This window comes from Anguilla rostrata, chromosome 8, assembly GCF_018555375.3.
Source record: "Anguilla rostrata isolate EN2019 chromosome 8, ASM1855537v3, whole genome shotgun sequence".
Lineage (NCBI taxonomy): Eukaryota > Metazoa > Chordata > Actinopteri > Anguilliformes > Anguillidae > Anguilla > Anguilla rostrata.
In genome coordinates, this window is record NC_057940.1 from 56,481,147 (window position 1) to 56,504,726 (window position 23,580).

At 50.8% G+C, this 23,580-nt stretch overlaps 1 protein-coding gene across 1 annotated transcript; it reads right to left on the reverse strand.

Moving 5' to 3' along the window:
- Positions 1–900: 900 nt before the first annotated feature.
- Positions 901–22,309, reverse strand: satb1a (SATB homeobox 1a). Its single transcript, XM_064349169.1, is given in 14 exon segments — positions 901–2,711; positions 2,845–2,943; positions 2,980–3,177; positions 5,091–5,258; positions 5,864–5,932; positions 6,494–6,706; positions 7,996–8,403; positions 8,406–8,500; positions 9,464–9,575; positions 12,482–12,605; positions 14,882–15,008; positions 15,573–15,752; positions 19,533–19,798; positions 21,373–22,309. Coding segments are annotated over 14 exon segments (2,664 nt in total). The 5' UTR covers positions 21,396–22,309; the 3' UTR covers positions 901–2,129.
- Between the last annotated feature and the right edge of the window lie 1,271 nt (positions 22,310–23,580).

Sequence of the window (23,580 nt, forward strand, 5' to 3'; positions counted from 1 at the left end):
TGTGTGTGTTTGGTGTGTGTGTGTGTATGGTGTGTGTGAATAGTGTGTGTGTGCGTATAGTGTGTTTGTTGTGTGTGTGGTTTAGGAAGGGACTGTATCTTCAGAGCAGATCTCACCTCATCCTGCTGGCAGAGCTGACGAACTAATAAACACAGGATGTAACTTTATTAAACCCTGACAGGAAGAAACCTAAATAAAATACAATGCATAAGTGCCTTTATATCACACTCTGTATTTGCCAGCGAGCAGAGAGACTGGGGCCTACTGAGGTGTGCATAACCACAAACTACAACCCCTACCCCCCCATCCCCACCCCAGTTCTGAAGCAATTTCCAGACGAAAGCAAACATAAGAATATTTTCCGAATGTAAACGCGGAAGACCAGGAGCCAAAATGGCTCCCAGTGGAGGCAGCAGTTGAGAAGTGGTGTGTTTGTCTTTTCATATTTATTGAAAAATAAGCAGAGATTACGGTCTGTCGCAGGAGATTGCTTTTTGAGAATGTTTCCTCGTGGAGCTGAATTAATATTGTGATAATAGTAAAGTAAAGAATTATTAAAAACATTTAGTGTGTGCTTTCATGTGTGTGAGAAAAGAATAGAGTGTTATCATATGCATATTTTGTGTGATGTGATGGTGTGGAGTATGGATTGCATGTGTGTGCGTGTGTGCATGTGTGTGTGTGTGTGTGTTTGTGTACAAAGGATCACTAAATGTTGAGATTGTAAAATTAAACAAGCAGTTTGATGCTGAAGCATAGAACATTTCCCTCTATGCCATTTTCATAATCACAGGACAAAGGAGAGGCACACTACTTAAAAAAGAGTAGAACCTGGTCCCGGAGAGCCGCAGGGTCTGCTGGGGTCCCCAGCCCTGGTCCCGGAGAGCCACAGGGTCTGCGTATACTTAATCTCACTTTATTCCCATTAAAATGCTTCATCGTTACGAACACAAAGAATCTGCAGTGCAGTACAAACATTGTTTAATCGTGTCGTAAACAATCAACATATCGTCTCCTCTCTGGAGCTGGTCAGTCTCAGAGACACAGAGGATCCTCCCCAGAGCTGGTCAGTCTCAGAGACACAGAGGATCCTCTCCGGAGCCGGTCAGTCTCAGAGACAGAGAGGAACACGTGTGACACGGCCAGCTGTGCCAAAATAGCCCCCGCTCCCATTTCACTCCTTAAAGAGAGAGAGGGTTCCTGTACAGGATATTCATCCAGAAACGGCATTTCCAGTGCGTAGGACACGAGAGGAAGAAGCATCGCACACACGGGCCCCTCCCCTCCCTCACCTCTCTCAACTGACTGCAGGGTAACCTGGACCATCGTCAAAATTGCATACAACATTTATGTATTTTTTAAAAAATACATGTAGCACTCTTTCTAACTTTAAAGCACATTTTCCATGTAAAACTTTTAAGACACTTATTTAACTGCTCACGGAAATAACATAAATAAAAAAAGAATAAAAACAAAATAAAAAGAAGCGTAAAATAAAAGAAACTTAAAAAACAGAATAGCATTGGAAACACATCAGAACCTGAAAATAAATTATTTAATGGGCAAACAAGGAAAGGAGGAGTTTCACATTTTAAACTACGAGAAGATTCTTAACGTTTCTAAAACTCCCCCCCCCCCCCAGCAGGGCCATACAGTACAAAGCATTTGCTGGCATAGTTTTTCAAAATGGTTTATTTTTCTCCTTTGTCTCACTCAAGTAAATATAACGTCTGTGTGAACGCATTAATATTTCCCCCTGACTAATAACATGAGCAACATGAGCCACGCCCCTCCCACGCATTTCCATGGCGACAGCCTGGTACCAGAATGGCAATGTCACAGGAAGTCTGGGGTGTGGAACAGGAAGTGAGCGTGTCCCTCATGCAACGCCATTGCGGGTCTGTGTATAATCTGCACAGTGGCACACACTGTCGTCAGTCTGCAGCCTTCATCAGTAGCTTTCATAAACAAAAACAAACAAGAATAAAAAATGGCCAAATCCAGTGTTGCCTGCAAATATCCAGAGTTACGTAATGGAAATATTCAGGGTTATGTAATGCACTTTTCTGTCTCAGTTTCTGAGTTACGTAATTACTGACAGAGAGCAAAAAGCCGTGGATTTGGCTGCATCAGTCACTCTGAGCCTGGTCTGGCAGGGGGGCGGGGTCAGCAGCAGAGGCGGAGTCAGGCTCAGGGGTGTGGTCAGCGGAGGGGGCGTGGCCAGACCGGGCACGCTCAGTGCAGGAGGCTTGGTCCTCGGTCTTGACGCTGAAGACGATGCTGCTGGTCTGCGTGCTCTCATCCAGGGTCTTCAGCCGAGCTTCCTCCTCCTCCTCCTCCTCCTCCTCCTCCGCCGCCCCCCGCCGGCCGGGGCTGCACCCCTGGGGCTGGTTGCCCTGGTGACGCTGGCGGAGGAAGAAGCTGAGGATGGCGGGTTTGGGCAGGTCCAGCTGAGCGGACAGGGTGTGGACGTCCTCCTCGTTGGGGTGCAGTCCCACGTCCTGAACAAAGCTCTGCAGAATCCCCAAGGCCTCCAGAGAGATCCCGCCCCCGGCCCCGCCCCTGGCCCCACCCCTTCCCTGGGCCCCGCCCCCCTCCGGGGCGGGCTGCCGAGCTCTCTGCTGCTGCAGGGGCTGCTGGGAAGGTGAGGCCTGTTGCTGGGGCGACGGGGACATTCGCTGGTGCTGATGGTGTTGCTGGCTTGGTTGCATCTGTGGGAGGAAGTGGTGGGGTGTTACCGACGACAACAAACTGCATCACCCCGCAAAATACCCCTTTCAGTCCCCAACAATCAGTGTGTGTGTGTGTGTGTGTGTGTGTGTATATAGTGTGTGTGGAGCTCACCTGTACAGGGTCTGTGGGCAGGTGCAGCAGGTGTGTGGAGCTAACCTGTACAGGGTCCGTGGGCAGGTGCAGCAGGTGTGTGGAGCTAACCTGTACAGGGTCCGTGGGCAGGTGCAGCAGGTGTGAGTCTGACAGGTCCGTGGGCAGGTGCAGCAGGTGTGTGGAGCGGTCAGACAGGTGCTGTGTCGCCCCACTGCTCTCCTGCTCATAGATGGCGTCACGTTCTGATTGGGGCAGACTCAGGAAGCGGCGAATCAGGGACAGGTTGTCCCACAGGGTGCGGTTCTCTGGAGAGGGCTCCTCCTTCCAGCGCAGCAGCTCACACAGCCAGCCCTGAGCAATCCATCACAGATCAGCCAGAATAATCTAATCACAGCCAGCCCTGAGCAATCAATCACAAATCAGTCCAGAATAATCAAATCACAGCCAGCCCTGAGCAATTAATCACAGATCAGTCCAGAATAATCAAATCACAGCCAGCCCTGAGCAATCAATCACAGATCAGTCCAGAATAATCAAATCACGGCCAGCCCTGAGCAATCCATCACAGATCAGTCCAGAATAATCAAATCACAGCCAGCCCTGAGCAATCCATCACAGATTAGTCTAGAATAATCAATCACAGCCAGCCCTGAGCAATCAATTACAGATTAGTCCAGAATCATCAATCACAGCCAGCCCTGAGAAATCAATCACAGATCAGTCCAGAATAATCAATCACAGACAGCCCTCAGTAACCAATCACAGACAGGACCAGAATAATCAATCACAACCAGCCCTGAGTAACCAATCACAGACACGACCAGAATAATCAATCACAGCCAGCCCTGAGTAACCAATCACACACCCAGTAATCAGATGTAAAATGTAATCAGAGAAAACTAACTGTCTAATTCCACCCTGGGTGACTTTACCACTAAATCTGCTCCAGCTGAAGATTTAAAAAAGAACAACATAAAATTACAACAGAATCATCAGACTCCTGTATTGCACCTGTCCATCCATCATCTATAACTGCTTATCCTGGGCACGGTCCATCCATTATCTCTATCTTTTTATTCTGGGCAGGGTCCATCCATTATCTATACCCACTTATCCTGGGTAGGGTCCATCCATTATCTATAACTGCTTATCCTGGGCAGAGTCCATCCATTATCTATACCCACTTATTCTGGGCAGGGTCCAAACCTTATCTATACCCACTTATTCTGGGCAGGGACCATCCATTATCCATACCCGCTTATCCTAGGTGTGTGTGTAAATGGAGGTTTGTATTGGTGGTCATGTGACAGGTGAGCAGCCCTGTGGGGACCTGGTATTCCAGAAGCCAAACGCAGGTTCTGACACGCTCAGTATGTGACATTCATACCTGTCTCATTAAAAACAGGCCATAACACACACACACACACACACACACAAACACACACACACTCTCACACACACACACACACACACACACACACACTCGTTTACTCATACAAAAACACACCCAGACACACACACACACACACACACAAACACATAGCTTTAACTGCACCAATTATACCAATTAAATCAATTACTGTAATACTACACCTCTGTGCCTAGAGTGAAATAACTCACAGACACACAGACACCACTTTATATCTCATACACCTCCTCCTCCTGAGGACAGCTGATTCCACCAGCTCACCCACACCTCGCTCTGTGCTCAGTACTGCACTAAAACAACTCACTAACTCATCCTGGGTTGGTATCAGGCAGTGGCCAGTATTGAGTCAGTAACTCAAAGGTCAGCACCAGGCTATGGTCAGTACTGGGTCAGTAACTCTGGTCAGGACTGGGTCAGTAACTCTCTGGTCAGTACTGGGTCAGTAACTGTTTGTTCAATACTGGGTCTGTACCTGTCTGGTCAATACTGGGTAAGTAACTCGCTGGTCACTACTGGGTCAGTAACTCTCTGGTCAGTACTGGGTCAGTAACTGTTTGGTCAGTACTGGGTCAGTAACTTTTGGTCATTACTGGGTCAGTAATTCTCTGATCAGGATGGGGTCAGTAACTGTCTGGTCAGTACAGGGTCAGTAACTGTCTGGTCAGTACAGGGTCAGTAACTTGCTGGTCAGTACTGGGTCAGGAACTCGCTTGTCAGTACTGGTTCAGTAACTCTCTGGTCAGTACTGGTTCAGTAACTCTCTGGTCAGGACTGGGTCAATAACTCTATGGTCCGGACTGGGTCAGTAACTGGTCAGTAATTATTCAGTCAGTACCTGGCTCTTAGATGCTGCCACCTTGGCAAACATGGCCTGGGAGACTTTGGCCCGTTTCATCTCCTGCTGGATCTCCTCATAGATGGAGGTGCTGAGGGAGGTGTTTATATTCAGTAGGCAGCCATCCACCTTCAGGTTTCGGTCACCATGGTGGGGCGAGGGCTTTCCCTGCGGAAGGGGGTGGGGGGGGGTGGGATAGAGGGATCGCATTCTTTATGACAATCAACACCAATCAATCTGGCATACATCAATGGAAGTACAGTGTGCGCTGGCCAATCAGAGGAGAGGGAGGAGTCTCAGGAGTTACACGGTAGGCTGAGCGTAGGTGTGAAATGGGCGTTGTCTCAGGAGTCACACACGGAAGGCTGAGTGTAAGCGTGAAAGTGGGCGGAGTCTCAGGAGTCACACACGGAAGTCTGAGTGTAAGTGTGAAAGTGGGCGGAGTCTCAGGAGTCACACACGGAAGGCTGAGTGTAAGTGTGAAAGTGGGCGGGGTCTCAGGAGTCACACACGGAAGGCTGAGTGTAAGTGTGAAAGTGGGCGGAGTCTCAGGAGTCACACACGGAAGGCTGAGTGTAGGTGTGAAAGTGGGCGGAGTCTCAGGAGTCACACACGGAAGGCTGAGTGTAAGTGTGAAAGTGGGCGGAGTCTCAGGAGTCACACACGGAAGGCTGAGTGTAAGTGTGAAAGTGGGCGGAGTCTCAGGAGTCACACATGGAAGGCTGAGTGTAAGTGTGAAAGTGGGCGGAGTCTCAGTGAAAAGACGCACTCACAGGAGAGAGGCTGACAGTTCGCTGGTGCCACTCTTCAGGCCGGCTGCTGTTACAGTCCTCTCTCCTGACCTGAGATCACAGACACATCACTGAGGATCACAGACACACCACTGAGGATCACAGACACATCACAGACACATTACTGAGGATCACAGACACATCACAGACACATTACTGAGGATCACAGACACATCAATGAGGATCACAGACACATCACTGACACATTACTGAGGATCACAGACACATCAATGAGGATCACAGACACATCACAGACACATTACTGAGGATCACAGGCACATCACTGAGGATCACAGACACATCACAGACACATCACTGAGGATCACAGACACATTACTGAGGATCACAGACACATTACTGAGGATCACAGACACATCACTAAGGATCACAGACATATCACTGAGGATAACAGATACATCGCTGAGGATCACAGACACATCACAGCATCACTGAGGATCACAGACACAACACAGCATTGCTGTGGATTACAGACACACAAATATAATGGGTAAGGATCTGGTCTTGTAACCAAAGGGGTGGCAGCGTGCTGATCAGGGGGCAGGGCTGGGCAGGGCTGGGCAGGGCGGGATGGGGCGGGGCTGGGTGGGGTACCTGTGCAGGGCGGGGCGGCGGCGTGCTGATCAGGGGGGCGGGGCTGATGGCGGACGCGGCGCTGATGCTCCTCTCGCGCTCGTCCTGGTAGACGCGGTCTCTCTCCGTCTCCGGGAGCAGCAGGAAGTTCTGCATGGCGCGCAGGTTCACCAGCAGGGACTGCGACGCCACCGCTGGGTCCTCCTCCTTCCGCAGGATCTCCGACAGCAGACCCTTCAGCCAATCACAGAGGAGATTCAGCTGTAAGCCTCTCTTCCCCCTCCCTTCCCCCTCTTCCCCACCCCTCTCTCTCTCCCTCTCTTCCCAACCCCTCTCTCTCTCTCTTCCCCCTCCCCTCTCTCTCTCCCCCTCCCTCTCTTCCCCACCCCTCTCTCTCTCCCTCACTTCCCAACCCCTCTCTCTCTCTCTTCCCCCTCCCCTCTCTCTCTCCCCTTCCCCCTCTTCCCCCCCTCTCTCTCTCCCTCACTTCTCAACCCCTCTCTCTCCCTCTCTTCCCCTCTCCTCTCTCTCTCCCCCTCCCTCTCTTCCCCTCTCCTCTCTCTCTCCCTCGCTGTGACCTGGCCCCGCCCTTCCCTGATTGGCAGCCAGCCAGCCAGGCACGTTACAGACATGCCAGTGTCTGACCTGACAAGGATCGCAGTTGTCATGGCGCTCGGTCTCAGCAGGAACACAGGGGCACACTACTCTAGTGATTACTGCTGATAACAGGGCAGAATCCAGGGCTCTAGGCCCCGCCCACAAACACTAATTACTGCTGATAACAGGGCAGAATCCAGAGCCCTAGGCCCCGCCTCCCCACACACACACACACACACATACACACACAGGCACACAAACACACACACACTCACACTCACTCACACACATCCACACTCTCACACACACACACACACACACACACTCACACACTACACACTCTCACATACACACACAGGCACACAAACACACTCACACACACACACACACACACTCTCACACACACACACACACACACACACACACACTCACACACTCTCACACACACACACACACACTCTCACACACACACACTCACACACACACACTCACGCACTCTCACACACACACTCACACACACACGCACACACACACACACACACTCACTCACACACACTCACACTCACATTCACACTCACACACACACTCACTCACACACACACACACACACACACACACACACACACACACACACACACACTCGTTTACTCATACAAAAACACACCCAGACACACACACACACACACACACACACTCTCTCACACACACACACTCACACACACACACTCTCACACACACACACACACACACTCTCTCTCACACACACACACTCACACACACTCACACACACACACACACACACTCACACACACACACTCACACACACACACACACACACACACACACACACACACACACACACACACACACACACACACTCACACACTCACACACACACACACACACACACACACACACACACACACCTGTGTACGGTTGAAGGCGACTCGGGCGAACACGGCCTGGGAGATCCCGGCCCGTTTGAGCTCGTCCCGCACCCACTGGTAGATCTCCGGGGAGACGTCGGAGCAGGGTGCGGCGGGGGCGTGGCCTGGGGCGGGGCCGGGGGCGTGGCCTGGGCCGGGGGCGGGGTCCAGCGGGGGCTGGGCGGGGCCACAGCGGCTGACGGGCGGGTGGTTGAGGTACTGGTGGCCCAGGCCGTGGTGAGCCAGCAGGCGGTTGACGGCGTACTGCTGGCTGAGGAACTGCGCCAGCTGCTGACTGACCAGCTGGGGCCCCATGTGACCCGCCACCAGGGCCGGGGGCGGGGGGGTGCGGCCCGGTGCCGGGGAGGAGGCCGGGGAGGAGGCTGGGGGCAGGGGGGGCGGTTCGGCACCGGAGAAGAGGCCCCGGGCGGCTGGCCGATTGGCTGCTGGCCGTAGGTCACGTGGTTCAAGCCCGGAGAGGAGAGCTCCGATTGGCCATCAATCTCTGGAGTGTGAGTGAGAGAGAGAGAGATCAACCCAGAGAGACGGAGAGGGGTGGGAAAGAGAGAGAAAGAGAAAGAGTGAGAGAGAGGAGAGAGCAAGAAAGAGAGAGAGAGAGGGGGTGATAGAGGGGTGGGAAAGATAGAGAGATAAACATAGAGAGGGATGGAAAGGAGAGGGGATTAGATGAGAAATATGGAGAGAAAGGCCCATAGATTCAATCAAAAGCACTTGACCAGTTCAAGATACAATTCAATCAAACCACAAGTTTTTGTTACACATATGGTACTGCAGCAGCTGGTTAAAATGGTCAGTGGCTAGTATGTACCCAAGTGATCTATATGTTATTTCGAGGTCTATTAATTCCTGTTAAAACAATATCACACATCGCCAAATCAGCAACCTCGTCTGCATGAGGCGATGTAGACTTGTGTCGTTAAAAAAACAGCTGGCTGGAATTTAAATGAAACCGTGTAAGACTGAGTAAGTAGAAATCCAAATATGAACCTCCGTGTGGAAGTCATGGTAAATTAAAGCACGATGCTAAATTTGTCAAAAACACCAGCTGAATTCATCTTGTCCTTGTAATTCTTAATGCAATCAAACGGGACCAATGAAACAAATATTAATTCATTAAATTCATTCAACTCTTTAATAATTTTTCAAATTAAATTACCAGGATGGTAGAAAGCCACGCTGAAGCAGCAGCTCGCTATTTTTAAACGGTTTGATGTTCCTGCGCTACTGAGAATGCTCACCTGAATTTAGCGTGCTAGAAACTGGTGACAAAAACAACACCATGCACCAAAAGCTGGTGCCAATTTTTCATCGCTACAAACTGGCCGCCATATTGAGATGGCGTGAGTAAAGTAGTCTGTAAGTGGTGGAGAGACAGAGAGAGAGAGAGAGAGAGAGAGAGAGAGAGGGAGGGAGAGAGAGAGAGAGATGGTGCACATGTTTCTCTTACCCATCATGTCTTTATTCTTCTTGTAATGTTTGTACCAGCGGCCAAACTCCTGGCACTTGGTGGCAGAAACATTTGTGTAGTAAGTGCTGTTGACTATGGAGGAAATCATGCTCTGAAAGAGAGGGAGAGGGGGAGAGAGAGAGAAGGAGAGAGGGAGGGAGAGAGGGGGAGAGAGGGAGGGAGAGATAGGGAGAGAGAGGGAGGGAGAGAGGGGAGAGAGGGAGGGAGAGAGGGAGGGAGAGGGAGAGAGACAGGGAGAGAGAGAGGGAGAGGGAGAGAGATGGTGTTTGAAGGAAAGCCCACTGCATTATTAAATTACATTAACTAATCCTGAATGACACACACCTCCATGCTCCTCCACATACTCACAAACACGTAAAAGCACAAAAACACACTGATTACACAGCAGACATATTCACACACCCACACGCTAACACACACACACATACACATACGTTATGCACACACGCACACACAACCAAAAGTATAAATGCACACACAAAATACAAACACTCGCAAAACTCCAAAAATATAAAACGGAAGCATTCTGTGAGCCAGACTGTGACCGTCAGGGTTACACCGAAAATAACAGCCTCTGTTTTTAAACCAAATTAACACTGATAGTTAACACCGATCTTTCACACTGTCAGAGTTATTTAAACACAGACTGTGGAACACGAGGACCGTAAAAAAAAAACATCCAAAGCTAACGTGACTCCAGGAGAACCGGGCCTCCCTCTTTCATCCAAAGAAGCCATAAATGCAGACTCCACCCCCTACACCCACTCACACCCCCACACCATCTCTACATTTCATCACACTTCTAATCCACACTCTTCACAAACACCGCGGAGAGCGACTTCCTTTTATTAACCCGCTGCCCGCAGGGTGGATTGCAGGGGTTGTTTTGATGGTTATAAATATTCAGAAGATGGAGAGAGAAAGAGAGAAGATGAAAAAAAATCGCCCCATCTGTTTTTTCGAGGTAGCAGGTAGGCGCTAGCTGCTGTCGCTAACAGTATCAGGGCCGCCAGGAGCCCTCTGGCTGGAGACGCCGTTGCCACGGTGATGACAGTTGATGACTGGTTATGACAGGTTATGACAGTTGCTTCTGCACACAAATACGCTCCTAATTACAGGTTCTGTGATCTACAAGCTCACACAGAGACCGATATATTCATCCCACAAACTTCCTGCAGCTCCCTGGACCAATAACAGGACAGAAAAAACTCTGCACTTCATTAGCACACAAATTAACCCAGCAACTCAACACTGTAAAAACACAAATTAACCCAGCAACTCAACACTGTAAAACACAAATTAACCCAGCAACTCAACACTGCAAAACACAAATTAACCCAGCAACTCAACACTGCAAAACACAAATTAACCCAGCAACTCAACACTGTAAAACACAAATTAACCCAGCAACTCAACACTGTAAAACACAAATTAACCCAGCAACTCAACACTGCAAAACACAAATTAACCCAGCAACTCAACACTGCAAAACACAAATTAACCCTGCAACTCAACACTGCAAAACACAAATTAACCCTGCAACTCAACACTGTAAAACACAAATTAACCCTGCAACTCAACACTGCAAAACACAAATTAACCCTGCAACTCAACACTGTAAAACACAAATTAACCCTGCAACTCAACACTGTAAAAACACAAATTAACCCTGCAACTCAACACTGTAAAAACACAAATTAACCCTGCAACTCAACACTGCAAAAACACAAATTAACCCTGCAACTAAACACTGTAAAACACAAATTAACCCTGCAACTCAACACTGTAAAAACACAAATTAATTCTGTAACTCAACACTGTAAAACACAAATTAACCCTGCAACTCAACACTGTAAAAACACAAATTAACCCTGCAACTCAACACTGTAAAAACACAAATTAACCCTGCAACTCAACACTGTAAAAACACAAATTAACCCTGCAACTCAACACTGTAAAACACAAATTAACCCTGCAACTCAACACTGTAAAAACACAAATTAACCCTGCAACTCAACACTGCAAAAACACACTAACTAACCCCACAATCCGACAGGGGTTCAGTGGATACCTCACGCAGCCACACACTGGGAGTGTGAGGTAGAAGGTAAAAGCACAGATTTACTGCTGATTACAGAGCCCCCTGCGGTAACAGGCTGGGGCGGAAACACACAGCTGGTCTGGGGGGGTCCTCTCTCTCTCTCTTTTTACAAACCCCCGCCCCTCTCTCTCTCTCTTTCTGTCCGGCTCCCGACCCCTCCCACCTCTTTCCCAGAAGGCAGTTCCCCACACGCCACGGCAGGTTTTTAACGGGGACTGCGGCAGCTGTGCGCCCCAGAATAACCGCGTGGCCTGAGTCGCGCGCGCTCTCCTCCTGCACGGTGACGCAGAAGCTGCGAGCACTTCCTGTTTACTGCACTTCAGTCTCAGCTTGTTTTCTCTTTTGTTTCTGATGCTGAAATGGATTCCTCAGCACGTTTACCGTTAACGGCACAAACGCAGACAGAAGCAGACAGACGAGAGGTCACTACACACACCCAGTCACACAGCTTTTATCACTTAAATACTCTGCAGTATCTCTGTCATCAGTCCCTCAGTTTCTACCAAAGACAAGACTATTACTGATTACAGAAAAAAACATCCCATGCCGTTGCCACAAAAATAGCTCATCTCCCATACCTGGGACAGGGGCACGGCGAGGGGGGTACAGTGGAGTGGGGGGGTACCTGGGACAGGGGCACGGCGAGGGGGGTACAGTGGAGTGGGGGGTACCTGGGACAGGGGGCACGGCGAGGGGGGTACAGTGGAGTGGGGGGGTACCTGGGACAGGGGCACGGCGAGGGGGGGGTACAGTGGAGTGGAGTGGGGGGGGGTGGGCGGGATGGGGGTACCTGGGACAGGGGCACGGAGCGAGGGGGGTCCTGACAGCCAAGGTCAGTGGAGTGGGGGTACCTGGGACAGGGGCACGGCGAGGGGGGTACAGTGGAGTGGGGGTACCTGGGACAGGGGGCACTCTTTGGCCAGAGAACTCTGGTTCGTGTCTCTGAGCAGCTCCTTCAAAGCGTTCCTCACCGTGGAGTGAGTCCACTGCTCTGGGGGAAGATCTTCCAGCTTAGGACAACTGGAGAGAGAGAGAGAGAGAGAGACATTAACACTGCACTGAGAGAGAGAGAGAGAGAGAGAGAGAGAGAGAGAGAGAGAGACATTAACACTGCACTGAGAGAGAGAGAGAGGAGAGGGGAGAGAGAGGAGGAGAAGAAGAGAGAGAGAGAGAGGAGAGAGAGAGAGAGAGGAGCATTAACACTGCACTGAGAGAGAGAGAGAGGAGAGAGAGGGGGAGGGAGAGAGAGAGAGAGAGAGAGAGACATTAACACTGCACTGAGAGAGAGAGAGAGGGGAGAGAGAGAGAGAGAGAGAGAGAGAGAGAGAGAGAGAGAGAGAGAGAGAGGGGAGAGAGAGAGAGAGAGAGAGAGACATTAACACTGCACTGAGAGAGAGGGGGAGGGGGGGAGGGGAGAGAGAGAGAGAGAGAGAGCATTAACACTGCACTGAGAGAGAGGGGGGAGGGGGAGAGAGAGAGAGAGAGAGGAGAGACATTAACACTGCACTGAGAGAGAGAGGGGGAGGAGAAGAGAGAGAGCGAAAGAGAGAGAGAGAGAGAGAGAGAGAGAGGGAGAGAGAGAGAGGGAGAGAGCAGAGAGAGAGAGGGGGAGAGGGAGAGAGCGAAAGAGAGAGAGAGAGGGAGAGAGCAGAGCGAGAGAGAGGGAGAGGGAGAGAGCAAAGACAGAGAGAGAAGAGAGAGAGAGGAGAGGGGAGAGGAGAGAGAGAGAGGAGAGAGGGAAGAGGAGCAGGAGGGGAGAGGAGAGAGAAGAGAGAGAGAGGAGAGAGAGTGAGTGAGGGGAGAGAGAAGGGGAGAGAGGGGGAGGGGGAAGAGAGAGGGAGAGAAAGAGAGGGAGGAGAGAGATAGAGAGAAAGAGAGAGAGAGAGAGATGAACCAGCTTTGCCTTTGTGCTACAAGAGCATGATATAATCTGATGTACGATGCACATGCATCTGGAGAGTTCCCCCTCCCTCCCTGCCTCCCCCCTCACCCTTTTCTTCCTTCCTCTCTCCTTTTCTTCCTCTGTCTCTCTCTCTCTATATATATACATATCTCCAGCTTCTTTACCCAGTCTCTCCATCCTTCTCTCATCTGCTCACCTCTCCCTCCCTCTCCCCTGAGTGCTGGTGACTGAATGCTCTCTGAGCGTTACTACCAGGTGCTCCCTCAAGCCCAGCCCCGCGTGTGCCCAGAGCCGGGTTCTGCCACATCACTCAATTAATTCCCCGCACATCAATCAAACTTTATTTATACAGCACAAGTCATACATCAAATGAAACTCCAAGTGCTGAACATAAAAAACTGCAGGTTAAAAAGGACATGAGTATAAATAAAAAAACATGAAAATTAATAAATAAAATATAGTATAATAAAATAATAAATAACAGTAAAAGTGCAAGTCGAAATCAACACACACTAGATAGAAGCCAGGCTAAAAAGGTGTGTTTTAAGTTTTCTTTTAAAGATATCCACACATTCTGATTTGAATCAGAAACATTCAAACACGCGTGTGATTGCACAGAAAGGAGAGAGGGAGAAATCTAGAGTTGTGGACCTGGATTTGCACAGAAAAGTGCATATAGTAGGGACTGTGTTTGAGTGTGTATAGTAGGGACTGTGTTTGAGTGTGTATAGTGGGGACTGTGTGTGCAGTGTCCATAGTGTGTGCAGTGTCTACAGTGGGGACTGTAGACACTGTGTGCAGTGTGTATTGTGGGGTCCTTGGGTAAAGTGTGCGATGTGTTTATAGTGTGTGCAGTGTGTATAGTGGGGACTGTGCATTGTGGGGACTGTGTGTGCAGTGTGTATTGTGGGGACCTTGTGTAAAGTGTGCGATGTGTTTATAGTGTGTGCAGTGTGTATAGTGGGGACTGTGCATTGTGGGGACTATGTGTGAAATGTGTATTGTGGGGACCTTGTGTAAAGTGTGCGATGTGTTTATAGTGTGTGCAGTGTGTATAGTGGGGACTGTGCATTGTGGGGTCTGTGTGTGCAGTGTGTATAGTGGGGACTGTGCATTGTGGGGACTATGTGTGCAGTGTGTATTGTGGGGACCTTGTGTAAAGTGTGCGATGTGTTTATAGTGTGTGCAGTGTGTATAGTGGGGACTGTGCATTGTGGGGTCAGTGTGTGAGTGTGTATAGTGGGGACTGTGCATTGTGGGGACTATGTGTGCAGTGTGTATTGTGGGGACCTTGTGTAAAGTGTGCGATGTGTTTATAGTGTGTGCAGTGTGTATTGTGGGGACCTTGTGTAAAGTGTGCGATGTGTTTATAGTGTGTGCAGTGGGGACTGACCTGAGCAGCTGGATTTTCAGAGTGATGACTTGGTAAACATCCTGCAGCATGTCCGCCACTGTGGCATCAGGAGCGTCTGTCACACAGGAGAGAGGAACAGGGTTCCACTTCCCCACCTGGATCAGACCTGCACCGCACACACACACAGGGGTGGTACAGGGACATGTTGTGGTGGTAGAGGGACAGGTTGTGGTTGTAGAAGGGCAGGGCGGGGTGGTAGAAGTGCAGGGTAGGGTGGTAGGGGGCAGTGTGGGGCCATAGAGGGGCAGTAGAGGGGTGATGTGGGGCAGTAGAGGGGCAGGGCAGTAGGGCAGTAGAGGGGGTTAGGGGCAGTAGAGGGGCAGGTAGGGCGATGAGGGGCCATAGAGGGGCAGTAGAGGGGCAGGTTAGGGCAGTAGAGGGGCAGTAGAGGGGCGTGGCAGTAGGGCATAGAGGGCAGGTCAGGCAGTAGAGGGGCAGTAGAGGGGTGTTGCGGGGCAGTAGAGGGGCAGGGTTGGGCAGTAGAGGGGCAGTAGAGGGGCATTGCGGGGCAGTAGAGGGGTGTTGTGGGGCAGTAGAGGGGCAGTAGAGGGGCAGGGTTGGGCAGTAGAGGGGCGTTGCGGGGCAGTAGAGGGGCAGGGTTGGGCAGTAGAGGGGCAGTAGAAGGGCATTGCGGGGCAGTAGAGGGGCTCCGGTAGCCTGATGGCGGTACCTTTGGCTTGTGCCGCGGAGCTGTGTGAGTACCCCAGAGAGAGCAGCGCCATCTCGATCAGCTGGTTGAACAGCAGGTCCTTCCTGACCAGCACAAACTCCGCGTGCTCCTCCGTCCCCTCCCGGCTCTCCAGCGCCCCCTCCTGGTGCTCCACCACACAGAAGACTGGCAGCATGTTGCCTAGGGAACGTGCAGGACAGGAGCACGGCCACACACCGTTAACACCACCAACCCGACACAAGCCTGTCACAAACTAATAAAGCAGAGTGTCATACCTGCACACACGGGAGGATCAGGTCCGCAAATGGGTGTCTTTCAATACCTGACACATCCCAGCATGCTTTGCACTCCATCTCTCTCTTTCTGTTCTAGGTAAACTCCATAAACAGAAATAATTCTGCAGAAATACACATTCTGCACCGCAATACATCGCTCTAAGTGCCGTTTTTTGGACAGCAGGAGGCGTCGGGGAACGCTGCCCACAACACTCCGCTGCGTCACAAAGGGAAGCTGCCGGAGGGTTCCAGAACACTCCCACCGCAGGACACCGGCCGGGAGGAACAGGAGGACAGGAAAAGCACAGAGGAGATCGCTCTCAGCAGACACACACACACACACACGTAAACACACACACACACACTCACTCACTCAGCAGACCAGCGTCAGCACCTACTGTGTGAACAGCTGTCATAGAGAAGCCGAGCTCACTTTAAAACTGCACAGTCATCCTGGAACCCCTTTACAGCTGAACCAGGCTGGCTCATTATAGCCCTTTCCCACTGTAGAGCTGGAACCAGGCTGGCTCATTATAGCCCTTTCCCACTGTAGAGCTGAACCAGGCTGGCTCATTATAGCCCTTTCCCACTGTAGAGCTGAACCAGGCTGGCTCATTTTGCCCTTTCCCACTGTAGAGCTGGAACCAGGCTGGCTCATTATAGCCCTTTCCCACTGTAGAGCTGAACCAGGCTGGCTCATTATAGCCCTTTCCCACTGTAGAGCTGAACCAGGCTGGCTCATTATAGCCCTTTCCCACTGTAGAGCTGGAACCAGGCTGGCTCATTATAGCCCTTTCCCACTGTAGAGCTGAACCAGGCTGGCTCATTATAGCCCTTTCCCACTGTAGAGCTGAACCAGGCTGGCTCATTATAGCCCTTTCCCACTGTAGAGCTGGAACCAGGCTGGCTCATTATAGCCCTTTCCCACTGTAGAGCTGAACCAGGCTGGCTCATTATAGCCCTTTCCCACTGTAGAGCTGAACCAGGCTGGCTCATTATAGCCCTTTCCCACTGTAGAGCTGGAACCAGGCTGGCTCATTATAGCCCTTTCCCACTGTAGAGCTGAACCAGGCTGGCTCATTATAGCCCTTTCCCACTGTAGAGCTGAACCAGGCTGGCTCATTATAGCCCTTTCCCACTGTAGAGCTGAACCAGGCTGGCTCATTATAGCCCTTTCCCACTGTAGAGCTGAACCAGGCTGGCTTATTTTGCCCTTTCCCACTGTAGAGCTGTACCAGGCTGTCTCATTATAGCCCTTTCCCACTGTAGAGCTGAACCAGGCTGGCTCATTATAGCCCTTTCCCACTGTAGAGCTGAACCAGGCTGGCTCATTATAGCCCTTTCCCACTGTAGAGCTGAACCAGGCTGGCTCATTATAGCCCTTTCCCACTGTAGAGCTGAACAAGGCTGGCTCATTATAGCCCTTTCCCACTGTAGAGCTGAACCAGGCTGGCTCATTATAGCCCTTTCCCACTGTAGAGCTGAACCAGGCTGGCTCATTATAGCCCTTTCCCACTGTAGAGCTGAACCAGGCTGGCTCATTATAGCCCTTTCCCACTGTAGAGCTGAACCAGGCTGGATCATTATACCCTTTCCCACTGTAGAGCTGGAACCAGGCTGGCTCATTATAGCCCTTTCCCACTGTAGAGCTGAACCAGGCTGGCTCATTATAGCCCTTTCCCACTGTAGAGCTGAACCAGGCTGGCTCATTATAGCCCTTTCCCACTGTAGAGCTGAACCAGGCTGGCTCATTATAGCCCTTTCCCACTGTAGAGCTGAACCAGGCTGGCTCATTATAGCCCTTTCCCACTGTAGAGCTGAACAAGGCTGGCTCATTATAGCCCTTTCCCACTGTAGAGCTGAACCAGGCTGGCTCATTATAGCCCTTTCCCACTGTAGAGCTGAACCAGGCTGGCTCATTATAGCCCTTTCCCACTGTAGAGCTGAACCAGGCTGGCTCATTATAGCCCTTTCCCACTGTAGAGCTGAACCAGGCTGGATCATTATACCCCTTTCCCACTGTAGAGCTGGAACCAGGCTGGCTCATTATACCCCTTTCCCACTGTAGAGCTGAACCAGGCTGGCTCATTATAGAGCTTTCCCACTGTAGAGCTGAACCAGGCTGGCTCCTTATAGCCCTTTCCCACTGTAGAGCTGAACCAGGCTGGCTCCTTATAGCCCTTTCCCACTGTAGAGCTGAACCAGGCTGGCTCATTATAGCCCTTTCCACTGTAGAGCTGAACCAGGCTGGCTCATTATAGCCCTTTCCCACTGTAGAGCTGAACAAGGCTGGCTCATTATAGCCCTTTCCCACTGTAGAGCTGAACCAGGCTGGCTCATTATAGCCCTTTCCCACTGTAGAGCTGAACCAGGCTGGCTCATTATAGCCCTTTCCCACTGTAGAGCTGAACCAGGCTGGCTCATTATAGCCCTTTCCCACTGTAGAGCTGGACCAGGCTGGCTCATTATAGCCCTTTCCCACTGTAGAGCTGAACCAGGCTGGCTCATTATAGCCCTTTCCCACTGTAGAGCTGAACCAGGCTGGCTCCTTATAGCCCTTTCCCACTGTAGAGCTGAACCAGGCTGGCTCATTATAGCCCTTTCCCACTGTAGAGCTGAACCAGGCTGGCTCATTATAGCCCTTTCCCACTGTAGAGCTGAACCAGGCTGGCTCATTATAGCCCTTTCCCACTGTAGAGCTGAACCAGGCTGGCTCATTATAGCCCTTTCCCACTGTAGAGCTGAACCAGGCTGGCTCATTATAGCCCTTTCCCACTGTAGAGCTGAACCAGGCTGGCTCATTATAGCCCTTTCCCACTGTAGAGCTGAACCAGGCTGGCTCATTATAGCCCTTTCCCACTGTAGAGCTGAACCAGGCTGGCTCATTATAGCCCTTTCCCACTGTAGAGCTGAACCAGGCTGGCTCATTATAGCCCTTTCCCACTGTAGAGCTGAACCAGGCTGGCTCATTATAGCCTTTCCCACTGTAGAGCTGAACCAGGCTGGCTCATTATAGCCCTTTCCCACTGTAGAGCTGAACCAGGCTGGCTCATTATAGCCCTTTCCCACTGTAGAGCTGAACCAGGCTGGCTCATTATAGCCCTTTCCCACTGTAGAGCTGAACCAGGCTGGCTCATTATAGCCCTTTCCCACTGTAGAGCTGAACCAGGCTGGCTCATTATAGCCCTTTCCCACTGTAGAGCTGAACCAGGCTGGCTCATTATAGCCCTTTCCCACTGTAGAGCTGAACCAGGCTGGCTCATTATAGCCCTTTCCCACTGTAGAGCTGAACCAGGCTGGCTCATTATAGCCCTTTCCCACTGTAGAGCTGGACCAGGCTGGCTCATTATAGCCCTTTCCCACTGTAGAGCTGAACCAGGCTGGCTAATTACAGCCCTTTGCCACTGTACAGCTGAACCAGGCTGGCTCATTATAGCCCTTTTCCACTGTAGAGCTGAACCAGGAATCCAGTTGACAGCAAAGTATTTAACTATGCAATATAATACAGTGTAGCGCAACACAAGTATAACAGAATTGTAACATATTGCAATGCAATGTAACCCAGTGTGATACAGTGTAGCAACATATAACAGTGTAACAAAGTAACGTGATGGAATTTACCATAACAATGTAACGCAGCGCATGCACTGTGATGTAACAGTTAAAAAGAACGGTTGAGCCTTACCTCTCCTGTGGCCGAGCCGGAGGGGGAGGGGCCCCAGCGGTTTGAGGGGCCCCCCAGGGGCTTTGGCCCCGCCCATGCTGCCCAGTCGGGCCTGGCCGGCGAGGGGACTCCTGTTCTGCTCCAGCCGGGCCACCTTCACCGGGGGGCCCTTGGGTTCCCCGGCACAGTTGGGCAGCTCGCGGTTCTCCTTCCCCAGGTACGTCTCGCTGAGGTGTGACATCATCCTCGGCCCCGCCCCCCGCCCCCCCCCACACGCACGCGGTGACCTGCGGAGGAGAGAGAGAGGCAGGAGGTCACACCACTTATTCCATCAATCAATCAATCAATCAATCAATCCATATCCCTTATTCCATTCATCAGTCTGGCAACACCCGCTGTTCAATTAATAAATCTGACGACACCCCTTATTCATCTAACCAGACCACACCCCCTATTCAGTCAACCAATCAGATCACACCCTAAACCAGCTCAACTAATCCCTTTCAGCACAGTGCCTTTGCACACAGAGCTCCACAGCCAGGCAGGTGAGTACAGAGCATTACACAGAACATGCTCTGTAGTCGCCTGGCAGCTTGGGAACTGGACAGAGAAAGATGGACTTCAATTCCCTCTCAATTTTACTTTATTTGTTACTTTCCTTTAGTTTTTTTTTATTTAGTTTGGATAACACCTTTAAGAGGATACTATGAACTGGTGTGGTTATGTTTAAAAAGAGCTGTATGAGTTGGGCATATGTGTGGCTGCTGTTTTTTATTTCCCTCTCTAAGCTAAGATGGGCTGGGCTTGGTTAGTACTGAAGCTAAGCAGGGCTGGGTTTGGTTAGTACTGAAGCTAAGCAGGTCTGGGCTTGGTTAGTACTGAAGCTAAGCAGGTCTGGGCTTGGTTAGTACTGAAGCTAAGCAGGTCTGGGCTTGGTTAGTACTGAAGCTAAGCAGGTCTGGGCTTGGTTGGTATTGAAGCTAAGGTCTGGGCTTGGTTAGCACTGAAGCTACGCAGGGCTGGGCTGGGCTTGGTTAGTACTGAAGCTAAGCAGGTCTGGGCTTGGTTAGCACTGAAGCTAAGCAGGGCTGGGCTTGGTTAGTACTGAAGCTAAGCAGGGCTGGGTTTGGTTAGTACTGAAGCTAAGGTCTGGGCTGGGCTTTGTTAGTACTGAAGCTAAGCAGGGCTGTGTTTGGTCAGTACTGAAGCTAAGCAGGGCAGGGCTTGGTTACTACTGAAGCTAAGCAGGGCTGGGATTGGTTACTACTGAAGCTAAGCAGGGCTGGGCTTGGTTAGTGCTGAAGCTAAGTAGGGCTGGGATTGGTTACTACTGAAGCTAAGTAGGGCTGGGATTGGTTCTCAGGTGGCCTACCTGGTTAAATTAAGGCAATATAAGAATAAATAAGACAGCAAGTAAGTATTGAAACCACAGACTTATAGCAGGAATGTCCTATATACAACAAACTATGTTCTCTAAATGTGAGCATACTCCATATGCTCACATTCAGAATTTTAATTTAAATAGTGTATTTTTAAACAAACACTTTAAGTCATATTCTCCTGTTCAGAGCTGAAACACTTGCATTAACATTTAGAACAACACCTAAATGATTTTGTCCAAAAAGCCTTCCAAGGCTGTCCCCAAATAGAAATATATTTTCCTGCTTTAAATGTTTTTTTTAATTTTATTATTACAAGACTGGTGTCTGAAATTGGCCGGCTGTTCCGGCGTGAGTCCAGGTCAGGATTTAGCGATGACCTCCGAAGCAGACAAAGGAGGCGCAATCCTCGGGCTGCCCGGGGAGAGGAACAATGCGTGCCGCAGACCACAGACAAATTAGGGAACCCGCCCGACACTCACCGCTCCAAAACAGGCGAGCGCATCAAGCCGCGTGGGTCCCGTGTGTCTCCTCCGGTAAACCAGTCAGTGATAAACAAGGACGCAACGGAACCGAGCCAAAGTTCTAACGCTTTGCAGACATGGCAATGGACATCGGTCTTCTGACGGGTATTCTCTCTCCCCGAGAGAGGCGGAAAAGGCGATTTTCCAATTAATTTCAGCTGGACAGAAGAGCGATAACATGGGGTCGTCTGATGCGGCAGGCTCTATTCTGAAGCCCGCTAATTGACGACAGCGGTCGGCTGCTATTTCACTTCGAGCCACAAAGACGGGCTTTTGAACCGCAGAGAAATAAGACACGCTCGTTTCAAAAAGTTTTTTTAAAATATGCAGCGTGGGGGAGTCCTCCATCGGAGTTATCAATCACCATCGTGGAAACGGTAGCCTAAGATATAGGTAACGAAAACATCGGACGTGGAAGTAAACAAATGTCAGCCTACACACCCAGCCTGCTTCTGCGCGCGTTCGGCGTCTGTTCGCGTGAGGACCCCAGGAGGTGCGTCAGCTTAGCCCGTCCATCGTTCCGGGAGAAAAAGAGGCGAATATTTCCCGTCTTCTCGCGCGAATGCGATGTGTACGGACGGGTAAAAACAAGCGCGTCTCGGTTTCCGACCTGGGTGACGCATGGGGTGACGCATTCGCCACAGTGAAGACGGTTGACAGGTCCCTTGGCGACGTTCGCTGTGGTTTTTATCTGTGACCGGACGGACGGAGCCTCTTTCTCTTTCTTTCGTGCACTCTCTCGCACTCTCTCTCTCCGTCCCTCTCCGCTCTCCCCGTGTCCCCATTAAATTATTAGTTGTATTGACTCGTCACCCCCCGCGCTGGCGCGCGCCTCTGCCCCCTCCTCCCTCATCCCAGGGCGAAAAGCACTGTAAGGAGAGGGCTGAGAACGAAGCGAGAGAAGCGGACTTCAGGGACGGCCGATGCCCTGGCATAAGCGGAAGCCCAGAAATAAGTTTTTTAAAATTCCAGTAGAACACAGAAATAGTGTGTGATTTTCGGCGGCGCGCGTAGGAATTTTTCATCGGCTTGATTAGCGTGAGGCGGTTCTGCATTTATTACGGAATAAACCACACAGATGCGCCTGCAGACACACACACAGCAACTACGGTGTATATTACAGTATGAAACAAGAACGTGAACATGAAAAAACATGTCTGAACACTGGCATAATACTATCTTTGTTAAATATAACCACACAAAATTGAATAATTGGTCCTTACTCTTTTGTATTATATGCCATTATATGCTAAATTAAAGTGCTGGTACCATGGGTATTACCTCATCTTACCTCAGCATTTTTACATATCACGCGCGCCTTGCGATTTAATTTTATCCAGAAAATAGGGTTCTCGTGCGTCAACGTGCTCCCAAAATGTCCTAGCGGTGACGGAATGCTTCCGAGCACAAAGGCACGCGCCATATGGCACGCACTGAGACGGGGTCGCGGCCGCGAGCGAGCCGGTTATTAGCCTCGCGGAGATCGCGTGAGTGCGGACAGTGACGGTCCACGCGCGTATAGGCGGGGAAGGGCATCGGCAGGTTACGTGGGGTGGTATTCCCAGCGTACAGGAAGATGGGAGGACGAGATAAATTAATTATATCCCACTGCAAGCACTTCAAGACTCGAATTACGGGAACTGATTCCCCCCCTTCTCCACCCCCCCACCCCCCTTGAATCTAACAGGACGGAGTTCCTACTCTTCAGTGTTATGCAGTAATACAGTATATTTTAATAAGCCCCTTCAGAAATATGTAAGTCTGATGGTTTTTGTTCGCCAGGGAGATGAGCAGGACACGGTCCAATAGCAGGTTTATGAACCACATGCTCGTGAACACCAAGCGCCCGCAACAGCGAAAACAAACAGAAGTGGTTTTGGGAAACGAGCGGCGGCCTCCAGGCGGCCTCCAGGCGACAGCGGTGTGAGATCTCGCCGCGCGCGGCTGTGACAGATCTGCGCTGAGGAGGGTTCCAGGAACCCGAGCCACACGAAGCAAACCCGCAAACAGCGCTCTGAGGGAGCCGTGAAAACAGGAAGCAGCGGCGCGGGCCAGAAGGATAACAACAAAAACAAACACACGACCGCTCTCTCCGAACACTCGCTCCTGCAGACAAACACACGACTGCTCTCCCAGAACACTCGCTCCTGCAGAAACACCGACGCT